At 43.6% G+C, this 23,352-nt stretch overlaps 1 protein-coding gene across 2 annotated transcripts in view; it reads left to right on the top strand.

Moving 5' to 3' along the window:
• The first annotated feature begins 12,238 nt into the window (after nt 1-12,238).
• Fermt2 (FERM domain containing kindlin 2) overlaps nt 12,239-23,352 on the top strand; it is a 60,354-nt gene continuing 49,240 nt past the window's right edge. Inside the window, exons 1-2 of one of the 2 annotated variants that reach the window (XM_090345101.1) lie at nt 12,239-12,366; nt 12,690-12,855. In XM_090345101.1, coding sequence (XP_090201227.1) covers nt 12,699-12,855 — 157 coding nt within the window. In that variant the 5' untranslated portion in view covers nt 12,239-12,366; nt 12,690-12,698. Of the gene's footprint in view, nt 12,367-12,689; nt 12,856-15,097; nt 15,117-23,352 lie in introns of those variants that run through there. The other variant, XM_090345100.1, reaches the window with a different exon arrangement.

Genomic DNA, 23,352 nt, shown 5'->3' with positions numbered 1-23,352 from the left:
ATCATACTGCACAAAGAGTTTGAAGTATCTGTTATAGGTCAATCTGTAATTCTGGATCCACAGGGAACAGATTTGGGTTAAAAACATGAAGATTTTCAGTTATAGTACCTCAAGCCTAAAGATAGGAAGAGATTAGCTGGAGAGAACAGGTATGCAGGCTAGGAATGTGGCTTAATGGTAGAGTGCTTGCCTAGCATGAATGAAGTCCTAGGTTTGATTCCTCAGTACCACATACACAGAAAAAAAGCTGGAATGGTGCTCAAGTGGTAGAGTGCTAGCCTTAAGAAAGTCCAAGGACATTGCCCAGGTCCTGAGTTCAAGCCCCAGGACAAGGGGGGGGGGAGAAGAGAGGAGAGAGAAAGAAAGAAAGAATACATGTATACAGAAGAAGTCCTGGACAGAACTCTAAGCAAGCTTAATTTAAAAATTAGCTACAGGAGAAGTCAGCAAGGAACAACAGTCAGACAGGCGGAAACAAAACAGGATATGGCAAGGCCCCGAATGTGAGAAGAACATGCATTTAGGGAGAAAAGGCAAATGTCTCCAGGATACCAATGGCTCACCCTTGTAACTCTAGACACACAGGAAGCAGATATTGAGATGACTGCAGTTAGAGATCATCCCTGGGCAAAAAGTTCACTAGACTCCTTCTCAGCCAACAGCTAAATGTGGTGGTGCTTGCTTGTCACCCTAGCTACAGCCAGAAGCCTGAAAGAGGCCCATGCAAAAAGTGAAACCCTATCTCAAAGATCTCCAAAGCACAAAGGGCTGAAGGTATGGATGATGCAGTAGAGTGCCTATCTAGCAAGCAGGAAGCCTTGAGTTCAAACCCCAGTTCCACCAAATTGACAAGAGTTAAGAAAAGCTTAGGATGGAGACAGAAATGGCATGATTTGTTTTGCAACATCGAGCCCATCCCTGGTTTTAAAAATCAATTTTAGGAAAGTAATAGGAATTGAGGAGGTAAAGTGACTTTTCCTTAACCACTAATAGTTCTTTGCTGGGACACCTAAAATAAAAGATAGATTGAGAATCGGGCACCGGTAGCTCATGCCTGCAATCCTAGCAGCTCAAGAAGCTGAGATCTGAGGATCAGAGTTCAAAGCCAGCTTGGGCAGGAAAGTCCGTGAGACTCCTATCTCCAATGAACCCCCAGAAAACCAAGAGTGACACTGTGGCTCAAAGTGTCAAAGCACTAGCCTTGAAAGAAAAAGCTCAAGGACAGGGCCATGGCCCTGAGTTCAAGCCCCACAATCAGAAAAAAAAGAATAGATTGAGACAAGGGGCAAAAAGTGTGGTTTGCTAGGTACTAGTGGTTCATGCCTGTAATCCTAGATACTGGAGAGGCTGAGATTTGAGAATTGCCATCCAAAGACAAGCTCAAGCAGAAAAACCCATGAGTCGCTTATGCCTAATTAACCACAAAATGCTAGACCTAGAGTTGTGGCTCAAGTGGTAGAGCACTTGCCCCACATGCACAGGTCCTAGGTTCAGTCCTTAACACAGAAAGACAGATGACAGATAAATAGATGTGAGAGAAGGAGAAGGAAAAAAAGAAGAAGAGAGGGGGAGAGAAAATATAAATGGGGGGAGGGAGGATAGAGAGGAAAAAGGGAGAGGGAGGGAGGGAGATAGCTGAGAACTGACACAATGAAAGAAAGTTGTTTTCGACTTCAGAGAATAGGAAGAAAGCGAATGGATTCTTCTTCTACTGCCGCAGGCTCTAGTAAGAATGAGAGTTAAACTTGGTTTCCAGTGCCAAATGTCTCAGTTCTCAGGAGCAAAAAGGAAGATTAGACAGAGAGCTTTTCTGTCATTTACTGCTTCTTCATTGCTTTCAGATCAAAAACACTCTCTTAAGTCCAAGAGGCATAAATTCTTGTTTTCTTCAGAGGCCACTCTGAGGCTAAGTGTAAGAAGTGATTGAGGTAGTTGAGATAGCACACCTAAGTACCACAAGTGAGTGTTTTTGTGTTGAAGAAGACCGTTGCACTAAATGGTTATGTAGGGGTATGTGTGACCAAGCCAGCTTGTTTTCTATGTCTTGGAAGTAAAGGTAGGAAAGGCTATGACTAGGGTGAGAGGAATAACCTGAAAACAATTAGCTGCCGCAGGAAAAATGGGTCATGTGGGAAGAGAGTAACTCCAAGAAGACAATCTTATAGAGAGAATGTATCCAGGTGAACAGCTTTTCGTGTGTGTGTGTGTGTGTGTGTGTGTGTGTGTGTGTGTGTGTGTGTGTGTGTGTATTGGGGCTTGATCTCAAGGCTTCCCACTATCACTTGGTTTTCCACTCAAGACTCTACTACCCTGCTCAGACCTTCACATACAGCTTTTTTGCTGGTTAGTTGGACATTAATATGAGTCCCTCGGATTTGTTTGCTTGGGCGGGCATTGAGCCAGATCCTCCGATCTCAGCCTCCTGAGTAGCTAGGATTACAAGTGTATGCCACCGGCACCCAGCTTTTTTTGTTTTCTTTCAGTTCTTATTGAGGTAAAACATGTTTCTCTTCTTAAACATTTTTCAATGTACAATTCAAAGGCTTTAAAATGTATTCATAATACTGTGCTATCTACCAATAATGCCTATTGCCCAGTTTTCTTCCCCTGGAAACTACCTTTGAAAAACCCTTACCTTTAAGAGTTGTACAACAGATTTATCATCCAACCAAGAAGTTTGTGAACAAAACACATCTTGATCAATGTCATCTCCTTCAACATCTCACCCACACCTCCAAACCCATCTAAAAGCATCTCGTTCCAATCTCCATTTCCATATTTTCACCACTCTTAAGTTCCTCATATAAAGATGAACCACATCTGTCATTTGGGGTGTGTGTGTGTGTGTGTGTGTGTGTGTCAGAGAGAGAGAGAGAGAGAGAGAGAGAGAGAGAGAGAGAGAGAGAGAGAGAGAGAGAGAGAGAGAGAGAGAGAGAGGGCCTTATTTCACTTAGCATAAACTATCAAGCATATCCACATTGCTGAATTTCCACCAGGAGATTATTTTTTTTATATACCATTTCCAGCACTAACTAAATTCTTTATGAACTATTAGGGGAAATTAATTCAAGGAAGGTTCATAATGACACCTCCCAGTCACCAGATGGCGATGTTCAGCTACTGGCCAATTCTCATCACCTGAGAACACCTTAAGACCTAGTTAATAAAAGCACTTTTGTCCTGTGAAGTTGGACTAAGTTGGCCCCAGGGTAATTGGAAATACTAGTGCCTGGGGTTTGGCTCTTTTAGTGGCACTGCAACTTCTGGCTTGGATAGAATAGAGAGTGTGTGCTTTTGAAAAGGACCTTGTAATACAAAGAGGGCTAGGTAGATATCATTTCTCAGAATGGGGGTTGGGAGAGTGTACCGGCCACCAGAAACTAGAAGGAACCAACTGGACAACGCCTGTGAGAATCAGGGGGGGAGGCCTAGCATATTAATTAACAAATAAAATCTGATTGGGGTAGAGTTTTGCATCATAGGATGGAAGCAGCTGTGGGGCCTGGCCTCTGGGGCTGTGGCCTTCCAATGACCCCTGTGATGGCCATTCTAGCTGTCGAAGGCCAGCTGGTTCCCTACCCCACCCTGAGGACACCTGTAGTATGGGCCTACTGCATCTATGATGTCACCACTCACTTTTCCTTTTGGGCCTCTCAATCTCTGTCCTAGTTGTACCAAAATAATCTTTCGATCACATCCTTCCTTTCTTACATCTCCACCCAGATCCGACCTCCTGGAGGGCGTCCATGTGAGCAGCACAATAACCCAACCAGCCCCACCCTCTTCACTAACACTGAAGACATTCGTTTAAACATGTTTAGACCCCAGTTTTATCTATCCTGGGAAGTGTTTCCAGCATTACAAAGTATTCAGAACCTTCCACTAACCCTTCCTGTCTGCATATTGCTATGTATTTCTTCTAGCCTGGCAATGATCACTCCTATTATCCTTGAATCTTTTGGAATCATCCCAGTAAGAAATCTTGGTTTTGATTTTAAGCAACTAATTCCTCCTTGTATTGACCAGGTCTCTTTTGGGAGATGGGGGCGGGGTGGGGGGAATCTTTGCTTCTGCCGTCCCTTCAAATTACCATCTTATTTCTTGCCCACAAACTTTTGGAACTGTAACCCTGTCCTTTGCAAGGTCAACAATAATTGTCACCAGTCTGTATTGTCCTTCTGCATCATTCATTACCGCTGACCACAATCTTTTCCTTCTTGAAATTGATTCCCTTTCTTTTCTTTGCTTGCCTGTGACTGGACTAACCTGATTTTTTTTTTTTTTTCCTCAGCTCTGATCCTTCTGTTACCTTAGAGGACTTTTCTCCCTATTTCTGCCCTAGTCTCAATGGAGGGTTGAGCATTCCTTCTGGTTTACCTCTATGCTGATTTCCCTGAGCTTTCTGATCCTCTCTCAAGATCACAACACTAATTTATGTAATTGATTTCTCCATAATGCTGGCAGTAGCTAGACAGTTCTTTATAAAAACTCATCCTTCCCTCATCCCTGAAACCAGCATCTACAAATATCATTTTCCAGTTCATAGCTCCCCTGTTCTTCCAGTCATTTAGATATGAAAACTTTGCAGGATTTCTGACTGCTTTTTTAGGGTCTAAATTCGGATTTCAATTCTTGCAAATGCCATCTGTTTGATGGCATTGTTTATATAGCTAGAGAAGTAACATAGCCATCCATTAATTGTATAGGTAAGGACAGTAACTACTACTATTAATAATAATAACCTCAAGGTTGTTTTGAGTGCACTGAAGGTACATTAAAAGCTTAGTACCTTTAAAGGCACCTTTAAAGAATTTTACAAATGTTCAGAGGATTTTATTTACTTTTTCTTTTTTTTTTTTTGAGGTTCTAAGGCTTGAACTTGGGGCATGGTCACTGTCCCTGAGCTCTTTTTGATCAAGGCTAGCTTTCTACCACTTTGAGTCACAGCTCTATGTCCAGTTTTTTATTTGTGTGTTTGTTTTTGTTTTTGTCTTTGTTTTGGGGGGTTGTTTTGTTTTGTTTTGGTAGTTAATTGGAGCAAGAGTCTAAGAGTCAAGAATCTAAGAGTCTCACAAACTTTTCTGCCTGGGCTGGTTTTGAACTGCAATCCTCAGATCTCAATCTCCTGAGTAGCTAGGATTATAGTTATGAGCCACCAGTAGCTAGCTGGAGGACTTAAAAAATAATAATAATCCTTTTGGAATCATCTGTATGCCTCATTCTATTAATTAACCTACCAGCTAAAGTTGTTTTTTTTTTCCTGTCTCTCAAATCGAAGTTGTGAACAGATTCCAAATCCAGCTTCTGAATCTTAGTACCTCTTTCAATTCATCACACACACACACACACACACACACACACACACACACACACAGCATGTTTTAATCTTTGGACATTGACTTTATGATATGACTCCCTATCATAAAATAACCTTCAGATAGTGTTAGGGTTTTAACTTCAGAGTGTAACTTTCTGTCCTCTCCCCTTCATTTCTGAGGCTTGAACTCAGAACTTTGTGGGCTCACTTGGCTTTTTAGCTTAATGGCACTCTACCACTTGAACCATACGTTTGCTTTCAGATTTTTCCTCCAATTTGTCAGTTTAGTCTCGTTTTATACATCTCCTGGGCAATTAGGATTACAGGCATGAGCCACCAGCACCAGGCCATTAATGGGGTGTGTGTGTGTGTGTGTGTGTGTGTGTGTGTCCATGCCTATATACTAGAGTTTGAACTTAGACTTTGGTACTATCCCTGAGCTTTTTTGTTGAAGGCTAGTGTCACTTAAGCCACAGTTTCACTTCTGGTTTGTTTGTTTGTTTGTTTGTTTTTGTGGCTAGTTAGAGATAAGAATTTCATGAACTTTCCTATCCTGGATGGCTTCAGACCACAGTCCTCCTGATGTCAGCCTCCTGAGAAGCAAGGACTATAGGCATGAGACAGTGGTATCTGTGCTAATAACACTCTATCACAGGCCTCAGAAGGGATCTGTGCTTCAAAATCTGGCCTTTCTTTTTTTCTCTCTCTCTCTTCTCATTTTCTTAAATGAATCATTTCTTTCAAATAAGAGCTTTACTGCCACATAATTCACACACCACAAAATCCACTGTACTTCAGTGGGATTTCACGGAATTGTGTGCCTCACTACTAATTGAAGAACACTTGGTCCCGGCCCCCCCATAAAAATTGCACTCATTAGTAGTATTTCCGACTCTCTTTTTCTCATACTACTTCCCCCCGCCGACCAAGTAGATTTGTGATGGCACAAATCTACTTTCTATGTTTATGGTTTTGTCTGTTCTAATATTTATCATACACAAGGCTTTAAGTTATGTGGGGTTTTCGGTGGTGGTGAGTGATTAGTTGTTTTGTTTGGTCTGTTTTTTCCAGGCTTGGGGAATTAAACCCAAGGCAAGTAACTCACCACTGAGATGCATGCATGGATACAAGCCCATGGACACAAGGCTTTATGTATGAAATATTTTTAATCCTTGAAAATGTATACTTAGGGAGCCCTAGGATGTCTTGATTTATTTAGGCTTCAAAACAACACTACATTGGTGGCATTTACTTCTCACTGCTTTAGAAGCTGGGAAGTCCAGGACCAAGGCCTGGATAGATTTGGGTCTGCTGAGGTTCACTCTTTCGGTTGTGTCGATGGTGGTAGCTTCTAGTTATGCACCTTATCCCCCACTCCCACTCCCACTTTTTTCTTAATTTTATTTTATTCTTGCCAATCCTGAGGCTTGAACTCTGGGCCTGGACTCTGTCCCTGAGCTTCTTTTGCTCAAGGACAGCACTCTACCATTTGAGTCACAGTACCACTTCTGGCTTCTTCTGAGTAGTTTATTCGAGATAAACAGATGTTTATCACAGACGTTCCTGCTTAGACTGGCTTTGAACATCAACAGTCAGATCTCAGCCTCCTGAGTAGCTAGGATTACAGGTATATACCACCAGCACCTGGTGTAAATTTTTAAATTGTTACTATGAAGGTGATGTACATAGGATTCTAGTTCAAGTAAAGAGTACATACCTTTTTGCCTGCCACTCTTTTGAAGAGAATTAAGTGATCTAATCAAAGGGGAGCTCTCATGAGCTAACTGAAACCCACACTTCTTAACACCATCCTCTAGAGAGGAAGATTTCAACAGGAATTTTATGGAGACATAAACATTCCGAACCATAGTATGTGGTATACCTCATGTTAACTTTACAAGGGAGCTGCCATACTGGTCTACAAAACAACTGATTATTTTGCTAAGATTACAGGACTGAGCCACCTGTACCCAGATTTTCTTCATTTCTACAAGGAACGCCTACTAATTCCAGTCAAGTGACTCTGTAAGCTTCCTTCCCACTCAGAGCTCCAGACCACTTCCCAGGTTCTTTCTCACTCTCAGTTTTGCCAAGTTTTGCAAAAAGAATGAGGCTCACCTAGTACTTGACGGGAATAATTCAAGGCATTTCATCCTAGTGACTTCATATTAAAATTTTAAGCCCATTTCATACAGCATATGAAAAAGCATACTTTCAAAAAAAAGCATACTTTCAAAAAAAAAAGCATACTTTCTCTATTTTTTTTTAAATTTTGTGGGTCATGGGGCTTGAACTTGGCCTGACACTGTCCCTGAGCTCTTCAGCTCAAGGCTACCACTCTACCCCCTGGGCCTGGGTATTGTCCCTGAGCTCTTCAGCTCAAGGCTACTGCCCTACCCTTGAGCCAAGTCTCACTTCCTGTTTTCTAGAGGTTAATTGGAAATAAGAGTCTCCGGTCCTTTTGTGTCCAGGCAGGCTTTGAACCTTGATTCTCAGGTCTCAGCCTCCTGAATAGCTAGGATTACAGTCATGAGCTACTATACCCAGCTAATAACTTTTTTTTTTTTGGTCTTTTTCTGTTTTGGTACTGGGGATTGAACCAGGATATTGCATTTGCTAGGCAAGCGCTTTACCCCTGAGCTACATCCCATCCCTAAAAAAGCATACTTTCTCTTATCTCCAACCTCTCATCTTCCTTCATACCTAGTGATCATATTTTGTTTTAACCTTTTAGAAATTCACTTTAGAGCACAGTAGCAAGAGGCCCAGTAGAAAACCTGAAGTCAACCTGAGGATTGCCACGAACCAGTGCTGCGTCTGACTGCAGATCTGTGAGATATCATTTGGTCTAAATCTAAGTCCAGTGCTTGGTACCTTATTTGGCTATTGCTGCTTTTAATGCATGAGCTGTTCTTCCAAACACTGGCATTCTCGGCTACTTTTCAGTATGATGTAAGTACCACAAGTATTGCATTGTCTTAGGGGTCCTAGTTGGGGGAGGGGAGTTTCTGATGAGGTCCTGCATGAAATACATTGAAAAACAGTAAGTGGAAATAAATATTTAAGAATGCACTAGAAGACCTTACTTGATAAGCTAAAAAAAAAGAAAAAAGAAAAAGAAAAAGAAAAGAAAAGAAAAAGAAAAAAAATTCCTGGCTTCAGAGGTTTAGAACTGGCTCCTCCTTAATCTTCAAAGTAGCAACAGCTTGAAATGCTCAAAACCAAAGCCTGAAGGGAACAGCTGTGCCCGTGCTCATCCCATCATTCCTCCTGAGGGACTGGTGTGTCCTGCTTGCTTTTCTTTTTCTTCCCTCCCACCCCCACTGCCCTCCTCCCTGGCACCTTCCATGAATTTGGGGCCTGAGCATTGTCTCTGGGCTTCTTTCGCTCAAGATTAGCACTCTATCACTGAAACCACAGCTCCATTCCCAGCTTTTCTGGTAACATATTGGAGTCAAGGGGCTCATGCATTTTCCTTCCCAGGCTGGCTTCGAATGGAGATCCTCTAATTTCAGCCTCCTGAGTAGCTAGGATTATAGGCTTGAGTCACCAAGTCCAGCCAGCATTCAGCTGACTTTCCAAAGCCTGCTTTTCACACCACTAGAGTTAAGGTGTTATTTATGCTAAAACCTCCCTAGCAAGAAATATAGGACAACATTTTTAGAAGCAAGCTGGGGGTATATAGTAAAGGAGTAGACTTCACCCTGTGAGGAAGGTTGTTCTGAAAGGAAACTGTCACTAGAAAACTGTCACTAGATTGTAGAAACTAAGCCTTGAAGGGACTTGTGCCAAGACAGCTGGCTCCCCCAATTTCCTCTCAAGGAAAGAGCATCTTCAGAAAGGACATGGAGATTTGGGGTTTTACAAAGGCATGTTTGAAGCTGGCACCTATGGCTCACACCTGTAATCCTAGCTACTCAGGAGACTGGGATGTGAGGATTGAGGTTCAAAGCCATTGTAAACAACCAAATCTGAGAGACTTGTATGGCCAATTAACTAGCAAAAAGCAGAAACTGGAAGTGTAGCTCCAGTGGTAGAGCCCCAACCTTGAGTGAAAAAACTAAACAAGAGTGGGATGTCCTGAGTTCAAGCCCCACACAACTGAGAAGCTGCAGTTATTCCCAGCACAAGTCATTACAGTGCAATTCTGAAACTCATTGCCAGCTCCATTTAAAATCTTTTGCCTACTCTTCTAATTTTCTGCCCCCCCCACCTTGTTTGTTTTGTGCCACATATAATGTGTGTAATCTCGAAGCTAATACAACCTTATATGTAGATAAGACAGCAGAAATATTTAAAACTTAAAGAAGTGTAAATTCTTTCCAATAATAAGAGTACTTTCATCATGGGATAGACCTACAGATTCTTTGACATCTGTATGGATGTATTACCAGTATGTGTTCAATTTTCCTTGTTCCAACCCATTCATAAATGTGTGTACAGCCCAAAGAATTATAAGTCTCTGTTCTTAAAGAACTTGTTTATTTATTTATTTTTATTTTTGTGTGGATACTAAAAACACAAAAGGAAACCTCTGAACATCCTGGCCAGCAGTCCAGCAGCTGATCTAGCCAATCTGTCATTATGAATGGAATTTAATGGACAGAGAGATTGTGACACTGGATGCAATGATTGGTGGTTATAGAAAAACCCTAAATGTGGCTTTGTGAATTTGTAGAATATAAAGAATAGAAGAAAACATAAACTCATGATTGTAACATCCAGACAGAGTGTTAACACATGGTGAATTTTCTTAGCTGTGGACATGAGTCTCATGGACTTTTCCTGCCCACGCTGGCTTCAAATCTTGGTTCTCAGATCTCAGCCTCCTGAGCTACTGACTTCCAGCTTTTTTTTTTTTTTTTAACCAATGCCACCACTGGGTCTAGAATTCAAGGCCTGGTGCTCTGGATAGGTCTAGTTTACTCAAGATTGTACTCATTATTCGAGGCACACCTCCACGGCTAGCTTTTTGCTGGTGAATTAGAGATAAGTCTCTCAGATTTGTCTACGTGGGTTACCTTTAGGATTCTCAGATCTCAGCCTACTGAAGTAACTAAGATTACAGGTATGAGTCACCAGCACCTGGCTACTCTCTGATATTCAGAAACAGATAAGCTCTTGAGTTTATCACTTCATGTGGTGTTTCTGTTACCATCTCAAGCATTTCCCTATCTTATTACGTTTTTCTACATGTTTTAAAAAATTGTTTTTCATTGCAAAGGTGATGTACAGAGAGGCTACAGTTACATAGGTCAGGTAAAAAGTACGTTTGTCTTTGGACACCCCTTCTTGTCACTCCCTTCCCCGTCCACAAGTTGTACAGTTTATTTTCAACAGTGTCCAATGAGCACCATTGTTGCCTTTGCTCACCCTTAGTCTATATTTTTAACATCATAATTTACATAAACGCTTCTTTCTCCCTGAACGATGTGTTTAACAGAACGTTTTGGAATAATCATGAGCAGGAATAATTGGAGAGCAGCAAGACTAGAAACATCGCATCAATTTCTCCATGATGTCTAGCTAAATTCAGAGTAGTGGTTTTTCCTTTTTTTTTTTTTTTCCTTTTTCTTTTTGGTGCCAAACCTCTGGCATTTTGACTACATTTTACTGTTTTCATTTATGAGTCCCACTTGCCTTTTTCAGGTTCTACCCTCACCCCATAGCTCAGCTGTGTTGAAGATCACAGCTTTGGCTGTTGGATAGTCTGGTGGGACATTTCCCTGGTGGGACAGCTGGAGGAGACAAAGGGACTTAGAAAACGGGCATCTGTGTAAGACGTCTTCCTGACTTACATATGTTTGAGTCATGCATTTGCTAGCCAGGTAGTCTGCCTGCCTTGCGGTTTCTGAGTAGTTTCTTCTACACAGTGCAGCGGGAACCAGGGAGCGGACGTGAAGAGGGCCAGGCCAGGGGCCGGTCTCCATCTCCGGGCAGTGGGCCACAGGTAAAGCTCAGCCCCGGACCTGCAGGCAGCAGGGCGCCCGGGATTCCGGCGGAGCGCGGGGTGGGCGGGTCGGGGGTGAGGAGGAGGGGCGCACGAATGCGCGCACCGGGCGCGGGGCCGGGGAGCGGCCGGGGGGCAAAGCCCCTGCAGCGAGGGCTTTTCCCAGGGAGGAAGACGTCGGCAGCCGCCCCGGGTGGGGGTGGGGACGGCCGGTGCCCGCGCTTCACCACCTCGGGTGGGGCGCACCCCGGAGCTGGCCTGGACACTTACTTTGGGAAAGTTTTTAACACCCCCAATTCCTCTCTCCAGCGCCTGGGGGGCCGGGGGCGGGGAGCGCGGCGCCCCTCCCCGCCGGGGCACTTCAGGATCCGCTCCAGGAGTGGGGAGGGGGCGGGAAGATTTGTGTCTCCTCCCCACCGCTCCCCCCTCCCCACGCAAACCGTCCTGGCCCTGGGAATTTCCTGTGGCCTTTTCTCACGGACAAGCTCCCCCCCCTCGACCCCCCCTCCAAGTTTTCGACCGGCCCGTGCCCCACGCACCACAAACCACCGGCGCGCCCCGCCGGCCACCCGCTCCCCCTCCCCAGATCCCGCCGCCCAGAGCCCGGATGTTGGATTCCATCCCTGCGCCCAGTCCTTCATTTCCATAAAAGGGCAGCGCGCTCCGCCGCGGCAGAGATTGCTGCGGCCCGGCGCCCACCCTGCCCGCCCCTCCGCCTCCGCCTCGCCGCCGCCGCCGCCGCCTCCCCGCCCCCGGGCCCGCCCCGCCGCGCAGCCCCCTCCTCCAGGCCCGCGGAGCGCGGGGCGGCACTGCGGGCCGAGGGGCGGAGGGGGAGGCGGAGGAGGGGGAGGGGGATCGGGCGCGCCCAGCCGGGGTGGACGGGGACGGAGGGGCGGGGAGAGAGGGGTGGAGCGCGGGGAGTCAGCTTGGGGCCGCGTCGACCGGACTCCATTAGCCGCTCGGGCCGGGCCGGGACGGATCGCCTCGCCCGCCGTGGAGCAGGACGCGGTCGCCGCCGCCTTCGCGCCCGCCTGTTGCCGCGCGCGTCCCGGGTCCGGAGCGCTTGGAGCGCACGGTGAGGAGGCCGGGCGCGGCTGAGGTCCGGCCAGAGGGGCGGGGAGGGGCGGGGAGCGGCGGGGGCCGGGCTGCGGCCGGCGGGAGAAGCCGCTGAGGTCCGCTAGGCGCGGGCTGTGTGGCACAGGCAACGCCGGGGCGGCGCAGGGCCGCGCGGGCCGGGACTGGGACCGGGAGCGGGAGCGGGAGCGGGGCGCGCCGGCCGGCCCGCTCGCTCCGCCGTCCTAGCTCCCGCGGGGTTGGCACGGGACGCCCGGGCCCTCCGCCCTCTCCCGGCCCACGCCGCGGGCTCGGGGGGGATTGGTCTTCCTTTGACGCTGACGAGAGCCATTTCCTCCGCGCTCGCAGGAAGGAGCCATGGCCCTGGACGGGATAAGGATGCCAGATGGCTGCTACGCGGACGGGACGTGGGAACTGAGCGTGCACGTGACGGACCTGAACCGCGACGTCACCCTCCGGGTGACCGGGGAGGTGCACATCGGAGGGGTGATGCTCAAGTTGGTGGAAAAACTCGGTGAGTGGCACCCTCGCCGCGTCCGAGCACCGACTCCCCGGCCGCCGGGGCGGGGGGGGGGGGCGGACGGGGCCCGGGCCGGCGGCGGGCGGGCGGGGCGGTGTGGGCAGGGGAGGCGGCGGCCCTGGCCCACGGGGGTGGTGATGGGGGGGAGGGAAATCTGGCCACATTTAAGCCAGGAGACCTGTCCCCACGGCGTCCGTTGGGTTCCCGAGGGAGCGCGCGCGCAGCCTCCCCGCCAGGGGTTTTCTTGGGTGGCGTCTGGAGACTCCTGCATTCTTTCCGAGTGCAAAGCAGTGGCGAGGGGGAGGGAGGAGTATGTCGGTGGAAGTTGGGAGATGGGAGGATCGGATTCCCACCCCCACCCCCCGCGCACCCGGCCGCGCGTGGCGGATGGTGGACCGGGCCGCGCGCGCAGTCCGGTTTGTAAAGAAAATGCGAGCCTGGCAGGCTCGGAGGTGAAGCGCCTGTAGTTCTGCTTCTGTGTGATGGGCGGCACTGAGGGGGAAAATAAATACATATCTCTGTGTATGTTCCAGCCCTCCACGCGGACCCGGGGTGGGGCACTGTTTGACAGCCTTGGTATTTGTAGCCTCCTGGAAGCCGGCTATTCCGAGCATTCGCTTTTAGACTATAACATCAAGCCAGGGAAAGAACTCCTGTGTTACGAGGCAGACGGTTATTTAACTACTTCACGCTGGATCCCCACTGCCCCGCTCAATGGTAGAATGCCTTACAGCCTGAGAAACATTATTATTATTTTTTTGAAACCTCATTTTGTGAATGAAAAAAAAATCTTTTCACCCTGAAGGATCCACGGAATAGATGGGATGGTGGATGCTTTTATCTGAAGATCACTCCTCAGGGGATTTTCCGTTCTTGAAGTTTTAAAGCCTTCTGTGTAGGATGTAGTTGTGATAAGGTAGTATGTATGGTATTTGTCTTTGGTTACTTTTGTTTGTTTTCTTTTATTTCAAACAGCACTTAACTCTTCCAGACACTGAGGAAAAAATAGAGAAGTTACTTATCAGGGAATGGGTTTCTTACAAAGAGAGGTATTGCTAGAAAAAGCAATCTGATGAGGTTTACAAAACAAGGCAGAATTCATTTAAGTGTGCTCCTTAAGAGAACTTTAATTATTGAAGGACCATAGGAAAACTCCTTGCAGGGTAGTTTCCTTCCTAGGACTGCCTGAAAAGAGTCCGGTGAGAGCTCCTCTCCCCCCACCCCTAACCCCAGCCCTTTGAAAATTAGATTTTGTTGGTTTAACTAAATAACTTTCAGTTAGCAGTTTTTATCTGGTTGGGATAGTCAGTAGTCAGTCACCGAAATACTTACCAATACTTACCGGACTGTTTTGTTTTTTGTTTTTTGGTCCAGCACTGGCATGAGATTATTTAATGATGAAAATATCAAATTAATTTGTATTTCCTGTTTTCAACGGAAACAAGCACTCATATCAGAATTCCTTACCCGTGATAAATGGCCTTTATAAAAATACTTGTCTTTAGGAAGAGATATTTTTAAAATATATATTAAATATATATAAACTCAGGCTTTAATGAATAAATAATGATTTCTATATTTATATTGTATTGATTATAACTTGGTTATGGAATCAGTCAGAAATAGACATGTAGAGGATAAAGTATTTTCAGTCAGAATTGATGTGCATTTTAAGCAATCTTAATTATAACCTTTTAGTGCTAATGAATTTTCAGCTGTAGTGCAGTGTAAAGGAGCCTACTGGTAGGAAATGGAATGCATATGAACTTTTGCATCTGAATCCTTTCTTGAATTGAATACTAATCTCACTTGCTTTAAGCTCCAAATAAAAAGTGCTTGTCAGTTTAATTCTGACTTTTCTAATTTGAAAAAGTAGGGCCAGGTGATTTTTTTTTCTCCTGATTTTTAGAGTGAGATATTTTAAGTAATTTTGTTACTTTCTAGCAAGCAGTTGGAGAAGTTAACCAGGGCAGCCTTTAAAATGTGTGCAAGACCAGGCTTAGTCATTTAGAAAAGAATCATCTTTGTAATTGTTCAGGTTTGCCTTCTGAAGCTCTGATCTGTGTCTCACACTGGAGGACGGCTTGTCAACAGTAGGTAGCTGAGATCAAAGCAGGTTGCAGAATCCAGATAAGAGGTGGAGATGGTGGTGGGGACATGATGTTACATGGCCTGGCATTCCTGGGATTGCAGAACAGTGATGGATGATTAACAGAACCTGGCTGCTGTGACCAAGGAGCAGTTAATGACAGAAGGTATGCAGCAGCTTTCACTTAACATTTTCAGGATCCCAGATGCCTGTCTGATACATCTCTCAATGTCATTGGATCTTGAGTGAATACCAAGGCATTTGTCATTCTACATCCGTATTTAAGAAAAAAAGGGATGAGAATGTGACCGGAAGGAGTGGAGCACTTGTGCTGAGCTCAAGCTTCAGTAATACCAGGAAAGAAAGGTTTAAACTAGTACTAATGCTTAGCCAGATGGCAGTAGCTCGCATTTGTAACTCTAGCTACTTGGGAGACAGATCTATGGGGAGACCTCATCTTGGTAAGCTGATGGTTGGATGCAGCTATGCTCGCGACTGCACTGGGTACCACAGGTTAGAGAGTCTTGATCTGAGGTTGGCCCTGAGAAAAAAATGACACCATCTGTCAAAAATCCTAAAGGGCAAAAAGGGCTGATGTTCGGCTCAAGTGGCACCTTAAGGTAAACACCGAAATAAAAACCCTCAGTACTAGAAGAGAAGGAGATTAAAAAGAAAAGAAAAAAAATAATGGAGGCATGAATGAATGGCTTTAGGTTATTATATTCTGATGTCATAAACTTAATTTATTGTTTAAATTTTTTTTGGCTAGTCCTGGGGGTTCAACTCAAGGCCTGAGCACTGTCCTTGGGCTTGCTCAAGGCTAGATAGAGCTCTACCACTTGAGCCACAGCTCCACTTCTGGTTTTTACTATGTATGTGGTATCGAGGAATCAAACCCAGGTCTTCGTGCTTGCTAGTAGGCAAGCACTCTACCACTGAGTCAAACTCCCAGCCCACGAATTTAGTTTTGCCTGTGACTTAGGCCAGGCTGATACTACACAATCCCATTGTTAATTCCCTCCATGTGTATGCTTCATCCTGAAAATGAAAAGTGCTTTTACATCTACTTTTTAAAAGCCCAGATTGTAAACTTGAATAGTATTTTTAAATTAAAAAAAAAATCAGGTATTAGGGACCGGGAGTTTGGCCTAGTGGTTGAGTGCCTGCCTAGCAAGCATGAAGACCCGGGTTCAATTCCTCGGTACCACATACATAGAAAAAGCCAGAAGTGGTGCAGTGGCTCAGGGTAGAACACTAGCCTTGAGGAAAGCCCAAGGACAGTGCTCAGGCCCTGAGCTCAAGCCCAGGATTGGCAAAAAAAAATCAGGTATTAGATTATAGAAATAAGACAAAAGGGAATAAAATTATAAAGTAATTTTATATATATGTAAAGGAGGCCCCATTCCTTTGAAAATGGCTGGGAAGTAATGAGAAAGCAGTTCTGCTTTGGAATTAAAGCATATGAGAGCCCAGAGAGATGCTTGATTGTTTGTGTTTTTACAGTGCTGGGAATAGAAGCTAGAGCTTCTGTATGCTAGGTGATTGATTGCTCTGCACTTAGCCACCCTGGCCTTGTCCCTGAGCTCTTCAGCTCCAGGCTACGGCCCTACCCCATGAGCCACAGCCCCACTTCCCATTTTCTAGAGAGTAATTGGAGATAAAAGAGTCTCATGGTCTTTAGTGCCCAGGCTGGCTTCCTCAGATCTCTATCTCCAGAATAGCTAGGATTACAGGCGGGAGCCACCTCACCTGGCTGACGTGTTTTTCTTTTTTTAAGATAAGAGTCTTAAAAAAGACAAGAGTAAGGAATTGATAGTAATTATATGGTATTCACCAAATGGAGCGTGGAGGGAGACTTGCCTGTGTGACTCGAGAATTTCTTCTCACTAGTTCTGGGAGAGTGAGGAACCATGGCTTTGGTTCAGTCAGGCCTCATGGTGCAGATGCAGAAATGCAACTTGGACTCAGGATAACTAAAACAAAGGACATATGGACTTGACTAGTATGTAAACAGGGTCTTTAGTTTGAAGTATATGAAGTCATAATAACAAAATCAAGTACATTTGTACCGAAATTGCATGTTGGGATCCAGTTAGGTTTTGAAGTTAAGCATACATGACCCCTAAAAAAAACTTCATAGATCTTAATAAAATTGCCATTAAAAATCCTGACTACACAGATTTTAGCCTCTGAAATCTGAGAATCAAAGTTCAAAGCCAGCCTAGGCAGGAAAGTCTTTGAAGTGGAGCTGTGGCTTAAATGGTAAAGTGCTAAGCTTCAGCAGAGAAGCTCTTGGGAACAGCACCCAGGCCCTGAGGTCAAGCCCCAGGACTGCAAGAGCATAGTACATGCATTCACATGTGACCTGCCACCTGGCTATAATGCGAGTTCCTCATCGGTTAGATGGAGATAGTACCTTAACAATAGGTTTATTATAGGATTATGTTAATGTACAGGAAGTGCTAGAATATCTGTGGTAGTCATGATTGTAGTCCAGGCTGTTTTAGTGGTTTATACATCTTACACTAAGTGATGGAAATAATGGTATTTTGTAAAAGATTGAAACTGTCATTTAATTCTCTATCTCACGTTAGAAATATATTTTGACCTTATTGTGCTGCCTTTTTACCAATATTCACAATACCATAAGAACCAAGGTATTGGTCCGGAAGTTTGGCCTAGTGGTGGAGTGCTTGCCTAGCATGCACGAAGACCCAGATTCGATTCCTTGGTACCACATACATAGAAAAAGGCTGGAAGTGGTGCTGTGGATCAAGTGGCAGAGTGCTAGCCTTGAGAAAAGCCCAAGGACAGTGCTCAGGCCCTGAGCTCAAACCCAGGACTGGCAAAAAAAAAAAAAAAAAAAAAGAACCAAGGTGTTTTTTGGAGCAGTAGATTTTATGCTTTAGTACATCTAAAATTGTAGCTAAACTGTGCTGAAATGGGTATTTCTTTAAAAGGTGAACTTAGTCCAAGACCTGGCCACATGAGTAGTTATATCTGACCTTGGACAAATTACATCACTGCTAATTGTTTAATCTTACTTTTTTTACGTAATTATGTAAGAGTTAATATGTTAATGTGGATTAACAAATCTGCTAACTAGTAGAATTAGTTATAAGAGGTAACAAAATGTTACCTTTCAAATACACTATATAATCCTAAAGCCAATTTCAATTGTAATTTAAAATATTTAATTGTAGTGCTTATTTAGAAACTCCTTATTTAATCCCTTGTTAATAAGGTGAGTCTTGGAAGATTTCCTTGCTTTTATCAGTCTGAAGCCAGACTGTATGGGTTTGGAATGCTAGCTTTACTCTATGTGAGCTTTGTGATCTCCTGAAAGGGATCCTAGCATCCCGGCCACTTAGTTGCCTTCTAAGTAAAACAGGGATAGGGATAGCAATATACTTCATCTCCTAGGGTTGTGGTGAGAATTACATATATAGGGATGTGAAAACACTTCTTAGAATGTTCTTTTTTTTTTTTGGTCGGTCATGGGTCATCATTTCTAGCTTTTTCTGTGTATGTGATACTGAGAAATCGAACCCAGGATTTCATGCATGCTAGGCAAGCATTCTACCACTGGGCTACATTCCTGATCCAGTTTCTTTTCTTTTTTTTTTTTTAACACGCATAATTAGTAGTCATAAATAACTCACAATTATTTTGAGGAATTCCTCTTGGGCTGTGGATGTCTTACTAGTAAAACATGGTATCTCGTGTGTTTAGGGAATAAATGTCTTAAAGAACTTAAAATGGCAGAGGTGAGTCGCTGAGCTATCCATTCATCTGTAAACATTTCTGCGTACAAGAAATTCTGTATACTGATGTATATATTTAGGTGAATTTGTCCTCACTGGCAGGAGTAACAGCAGACATTTGTACAGGGCCCTGTGTTATTTTAGGTAATGCAGTCTAATTCCCGCTTTCCATATGAACAGTTTTCTGGTAATGAAAATAGACAATTTCATTGAGTTGGTAGTACTGTTGAAAACTGCCAAATAGTTGACATTTGAGCACAGGAAGATGGAGATCTGAAAGCATGAGGACTGACTAGTCTTCTATAAAGAGGCCAAATGGAAAAGTTGGGAGGAAAAAAGGCACTCAGTTGGGGATTACAGTTTCTGATGTATTGTGGCTAGCTTGGAGAAGTAAGTAGAAGATAAACTAAATGCAAAGTGATCATCTTTATGTGAGACTGACACGCCAGCTAGTGATCATCTTTATACCTGCATTTGTTCTTTTGTTCATCTTATATTTTTAAATAAGAAAGCCTGGAGTGAACAAATTTAATTCATTTCTTAACTGTCCTCCTGCTCTGCGTCTGGGGTGACAGGTATTTATAATCACTCCATTGTGTTTGTTTAGAAGGAAGGAGGTCTTTCTGTGTGTGGTGGTGGCTTTGCACCTCGATCCTCCCAAATTCTGCTTCATGAGTAGCTGAGATTGCAGGCATGTGCCACCATGTCTGGCCTCTTGTTATTAATCTTTTTGTCCTCAGATTCAACATATCCCTGCTTTTTTGTTTTGTTTTTTGTTTTGCCAGTCCTGGCTTAAACTCAGGGCCTGAACACCGTCCTTTGGCTTTCTCAAGACTAGAACTCTACAACTTGAGCCACAGCACCACTTGTGGAGGCTTTTTTTTTTCTTTTTTAATTGTACTTTATTATTGGGGTAATGTATAAAGGAGTTATAGTTACATTCATCAGGTAGTGGGTGCATTACTTCTTGAACCTTGATACCCCTTCTCATGTTTTTGTTCCCATTTCCCTCCCTCCACCCCCTCCCAATCATCTTGTTTTCCCCTTCCCTAATTCAAATAAATAAACATATATATGTGTATATGTATATGTATATACACATGTATATATGTATATATGTACACATGTATATATGCATATGTATGTATATATATGCATACGTATATATGTATATACACATATGCATATGTATATACACATGCATACGTGTGTGTGTGTGTAAATACATACAGTATACCAGGTAACAAAGTCAGATATAGTAATCACATGAGATTAATCATAAGGGGAAAAAAAGAGAAAAGAAATAACATCACATAGTACATTAAGAACGACAATCATAAAGATAAACCTCTTGTTTCCATATCCTAGAGTTCATTTAATCTCTGCTTTTTTCTATGTATGTGGTACGGAGGAATCGAACCCTGCCTTTGTGATAGGTGAGCACTCTACCACTAGGCCAGTTTCCTGGTCCTTCCTGCTTTTTTTTTTTCCTCTTTCAAACAACTTTATTTTGATTAATAGATGAACGAATGCATCTGGATTGAAATCCTAATTCTTGTAATGGCTAGCTTTTATTGTCTTCAGCCAACTTTTAGAATTTTGTTTTCTCTCATTATAAATGTAACACAGGTATTATAAAAGTACTTATTCTTCCTATGTTTTGAGAATTAAATGAGTGAATGCCAAATGCTCAGTACATATTAAGTAAGTGAATTACAGTGCTGTGATTATCCATTTAATTATCTGCTTGGCTATTTCCCTTCCAGCTGTCCCTCCCTAAATGTCCTTGAGACCTGTGATTCAAAACCAAGCCACAGTTCTCATATTTGTTGACTTCCCATCAGCTGCTGCTTGAGGTCGGGCTCTGCTCCCCAGAATACTATAGTAAAGTTCCTGCTGACCTCCATTCTCCTCATGAACAGTTTGTACAGCAGTCTCTTGGAGAGTCCTCGTGTCTATCTGGTCCTCTCCCACTTTCTTTTTGGTAGAGGGAGGGTTGAACTCCCTTCTGCTTGCTCAGCTACTACTCTACCATCTGAGCCATGTCTAGCTCTTATTTAGTTGGTCACTTTGGAGATGAAGTCTCTTAAGACTTTTCTGCCAAGTGTTGTTTCAACCTCAGTCTTTAAATCTTAGCTTCCTGAGTAGCTAGGATTACAGGCTTGAGCCATCAGTGCCTGGCTAGAATTCCCATATCTTTTTTTTTTTCTATGTATGTGTATGTTGTATTCCAGTCCCTAGCTACTTGTTGGCCCTCCTTCTCCCCTGCCCACGTTACTTACACAATTTCAAGAGGTTTCATTGTTCTGTTTTCTTACTTACTAACAATTTATTTTGACAGCATCCATACTCTTTCTTCTTGGTTAGCCCAGCCCCCTTTCAATAATACCTCCCGCCCCAAGAGAGCCTACTTCTCAACTTCTTATTGAGGCTCTGTATGCTATTTTTTAATATACATTTCAGTATATCTCAAAATACTCACTTTTTCTTTTTCCCTTTTTCTAAGTAGTCCGTTAGATTCATGTTCTGCATTTACCCACTTATATAATTAGATATGTACATAGGTGCGTGCGCGCACGCATGCGCATGCAAACACACACACACACACACACACACACACACAAATATATATGTCCTCTATGTCTTTTATATGTATCTTCCACTAGTGAGGAAAAAAATACTGTTTTGTTTTTTTTTTAGCTTGTTTGGTCACATTCAACATATTCTTCAATTCTATACATTTCCCTGTTAATGACATGCTATTTTTTATGATTGTGTAATATTCAGATATACATATGTCACATCAGACATGGGGCTTGAACTCAGGACCTTAGTACTTACAGTCCCTGAGCTTTTTTTGCTCAAGGCTAACACCCTGCCACTTTGAGCCACAGGTCCACTTCTGGTTTTCTGGTGATTAGTTGTAGATAAGAGTCTCACGGGACATTCCTGCTTGGCTGACTTCAAACCGCAATCTTCAAATCTCAGCCTCCTGAGTAGCAAGGGTTAAAGGTGTGAGCCACTGGCTCTGGGCCATTCTCATCCATTCATCTGTTGTTGGGTACTTTGGTTCTATCATTTGGCTATTTTGAACAGTGTTGCAATAAAAGTAGATGTGCTGTTGTCTTTCTGGCATATGAATTTGCTCTTACTATATGCCCAGTTGTACTTCGTCAGAGTCATTGGGAGGTCTGTTTTTTGAAGAAACTCCACACTGATTTCCATGGTTGCACTAGTTTATATTCCCACCAACAGTGTTGAAGGGTGTCTCTCCTTCCCTCTATCCTGCATACTAGCCAGCATTTGTCATTGTTTTCTTAATGGCTGATGTTCTGCTGGGGTGAGATATGAAATCTCAGTGTAGTTTTGATTTACATTTCCCTTATGACTAAGGATGTTGAACATTTCTTCATGTATCTTATTAACCATTTGTATTTCTTCTAAGAATTGTCAATTCAGTGGGCTTGCCCGTTTATGTTAGAGTCTTTGTTCTTTTGTTTAATTTCTTGAGTTGCTTATGTAGGATGGTTATTAATTTTATCTGTTAAATAGGTGGAGAATATTTTGTCTCATTCCATGGGTTGTCTCTTAGTTCTTATGACTGTTTCTTTTGCTTTTCAGAAACTCTTTAATTGGAGGTAGTCTCATTTGTCAATTCAAGTGCTAGCTGTGAGCAAAAAAGCTCAAGGACAGAGCATAGTCTCTGAGTTCAAGGTGTAGGGCTGGCAAAATTTTAGAAAGAAGAATATGAAAGATGGAGTAGAATAGGATGTACAAGGACACTGAGGCAGAAAATAACTTACTGCGGATCCAGTGTGTCTGGATTAGAGGACCAGTAGCACAGAATGAACTTGGTGTAGACAAGCCTTTGTCATGAGCCTCCACAGGCTATGATGAGACATTTGAGTTTGCTGTAACTGTACTTGGAAGCTGTTGAAAAGAATTTGGCCTTCGAAGGAAATGGTATAAAAGTGCTGACTAGGTCATTCTGACTGTTGGGTAGAGTTCTGTGGAGCCAAGGCATTGCCATGGTCAGTAACCGAGGCTGCCAGGGTAAGGAAGGCTGGTGCCTCAGAAGGCTGATGTGAAGGAGAACAGTACAAATGGAATTGAGAAGGCTTGTTGATTAAAAATGGGGAAAATCCACGACCTAGGTTCTTGAGCATTTGCTGTTTTATGTTATTTAATAGCAGTCATGGTGCAGAAATTAGGTTACATTAAGTTTGAGTTGTCTGGTTTTATTTGTGGAATCCCACTTTATTTCTAAAGTCATCTTAATGTTTTTAATTGTTCTACTCAATCTTTAAGTAAAGGAAATCTTAAATATGTGTTGATATCAGAAATCACTCTGTACCTATGGTTTACCTTGTGCCAGTAGAATAAGCTATACTGTAAAGTACTAGACAACTTAAGTCCTTACTGAACTCTTGCATTGCTAGGAGCCAGTGATTCATCCCTGTAATGTTAGCAATTCAGGAGGATAAGATCTAAGTATCAAGGTTCAAAGCCTATCTAGGCAGGAAAGTCCATGAGATTCTTATCTACAAAAAGCTCAAAGTAGAGTTGTACGTCAAATGGAAGAGCAGTAGCTTTCAGAAAACAAACCAACAAAAACTTAGGGACAGTGCTTAGGCCTTG

The sequence above is a fragment of the Megascapheus bottae genome, chromosome 14 (genome assembly GCF_031878675.1).
Source record: "Megascapheus bottae isolate mThoBot1 chromosome 14, mThoBot2.hap1, whole genome shotgun sequence".
Taxonomy (NCBI): domain Eukaryota; kingdom Metazoa; phylum Chordata; class Mammalia; order Rodentia; family Geomyidae; genus Megascapheus; species Megascapheus bottae.
The sequence above is the reverse complement of the archived record's forward strand: the minus strand, read 5'-3'. Positions and strand labels throughout refer to the sequence as shown.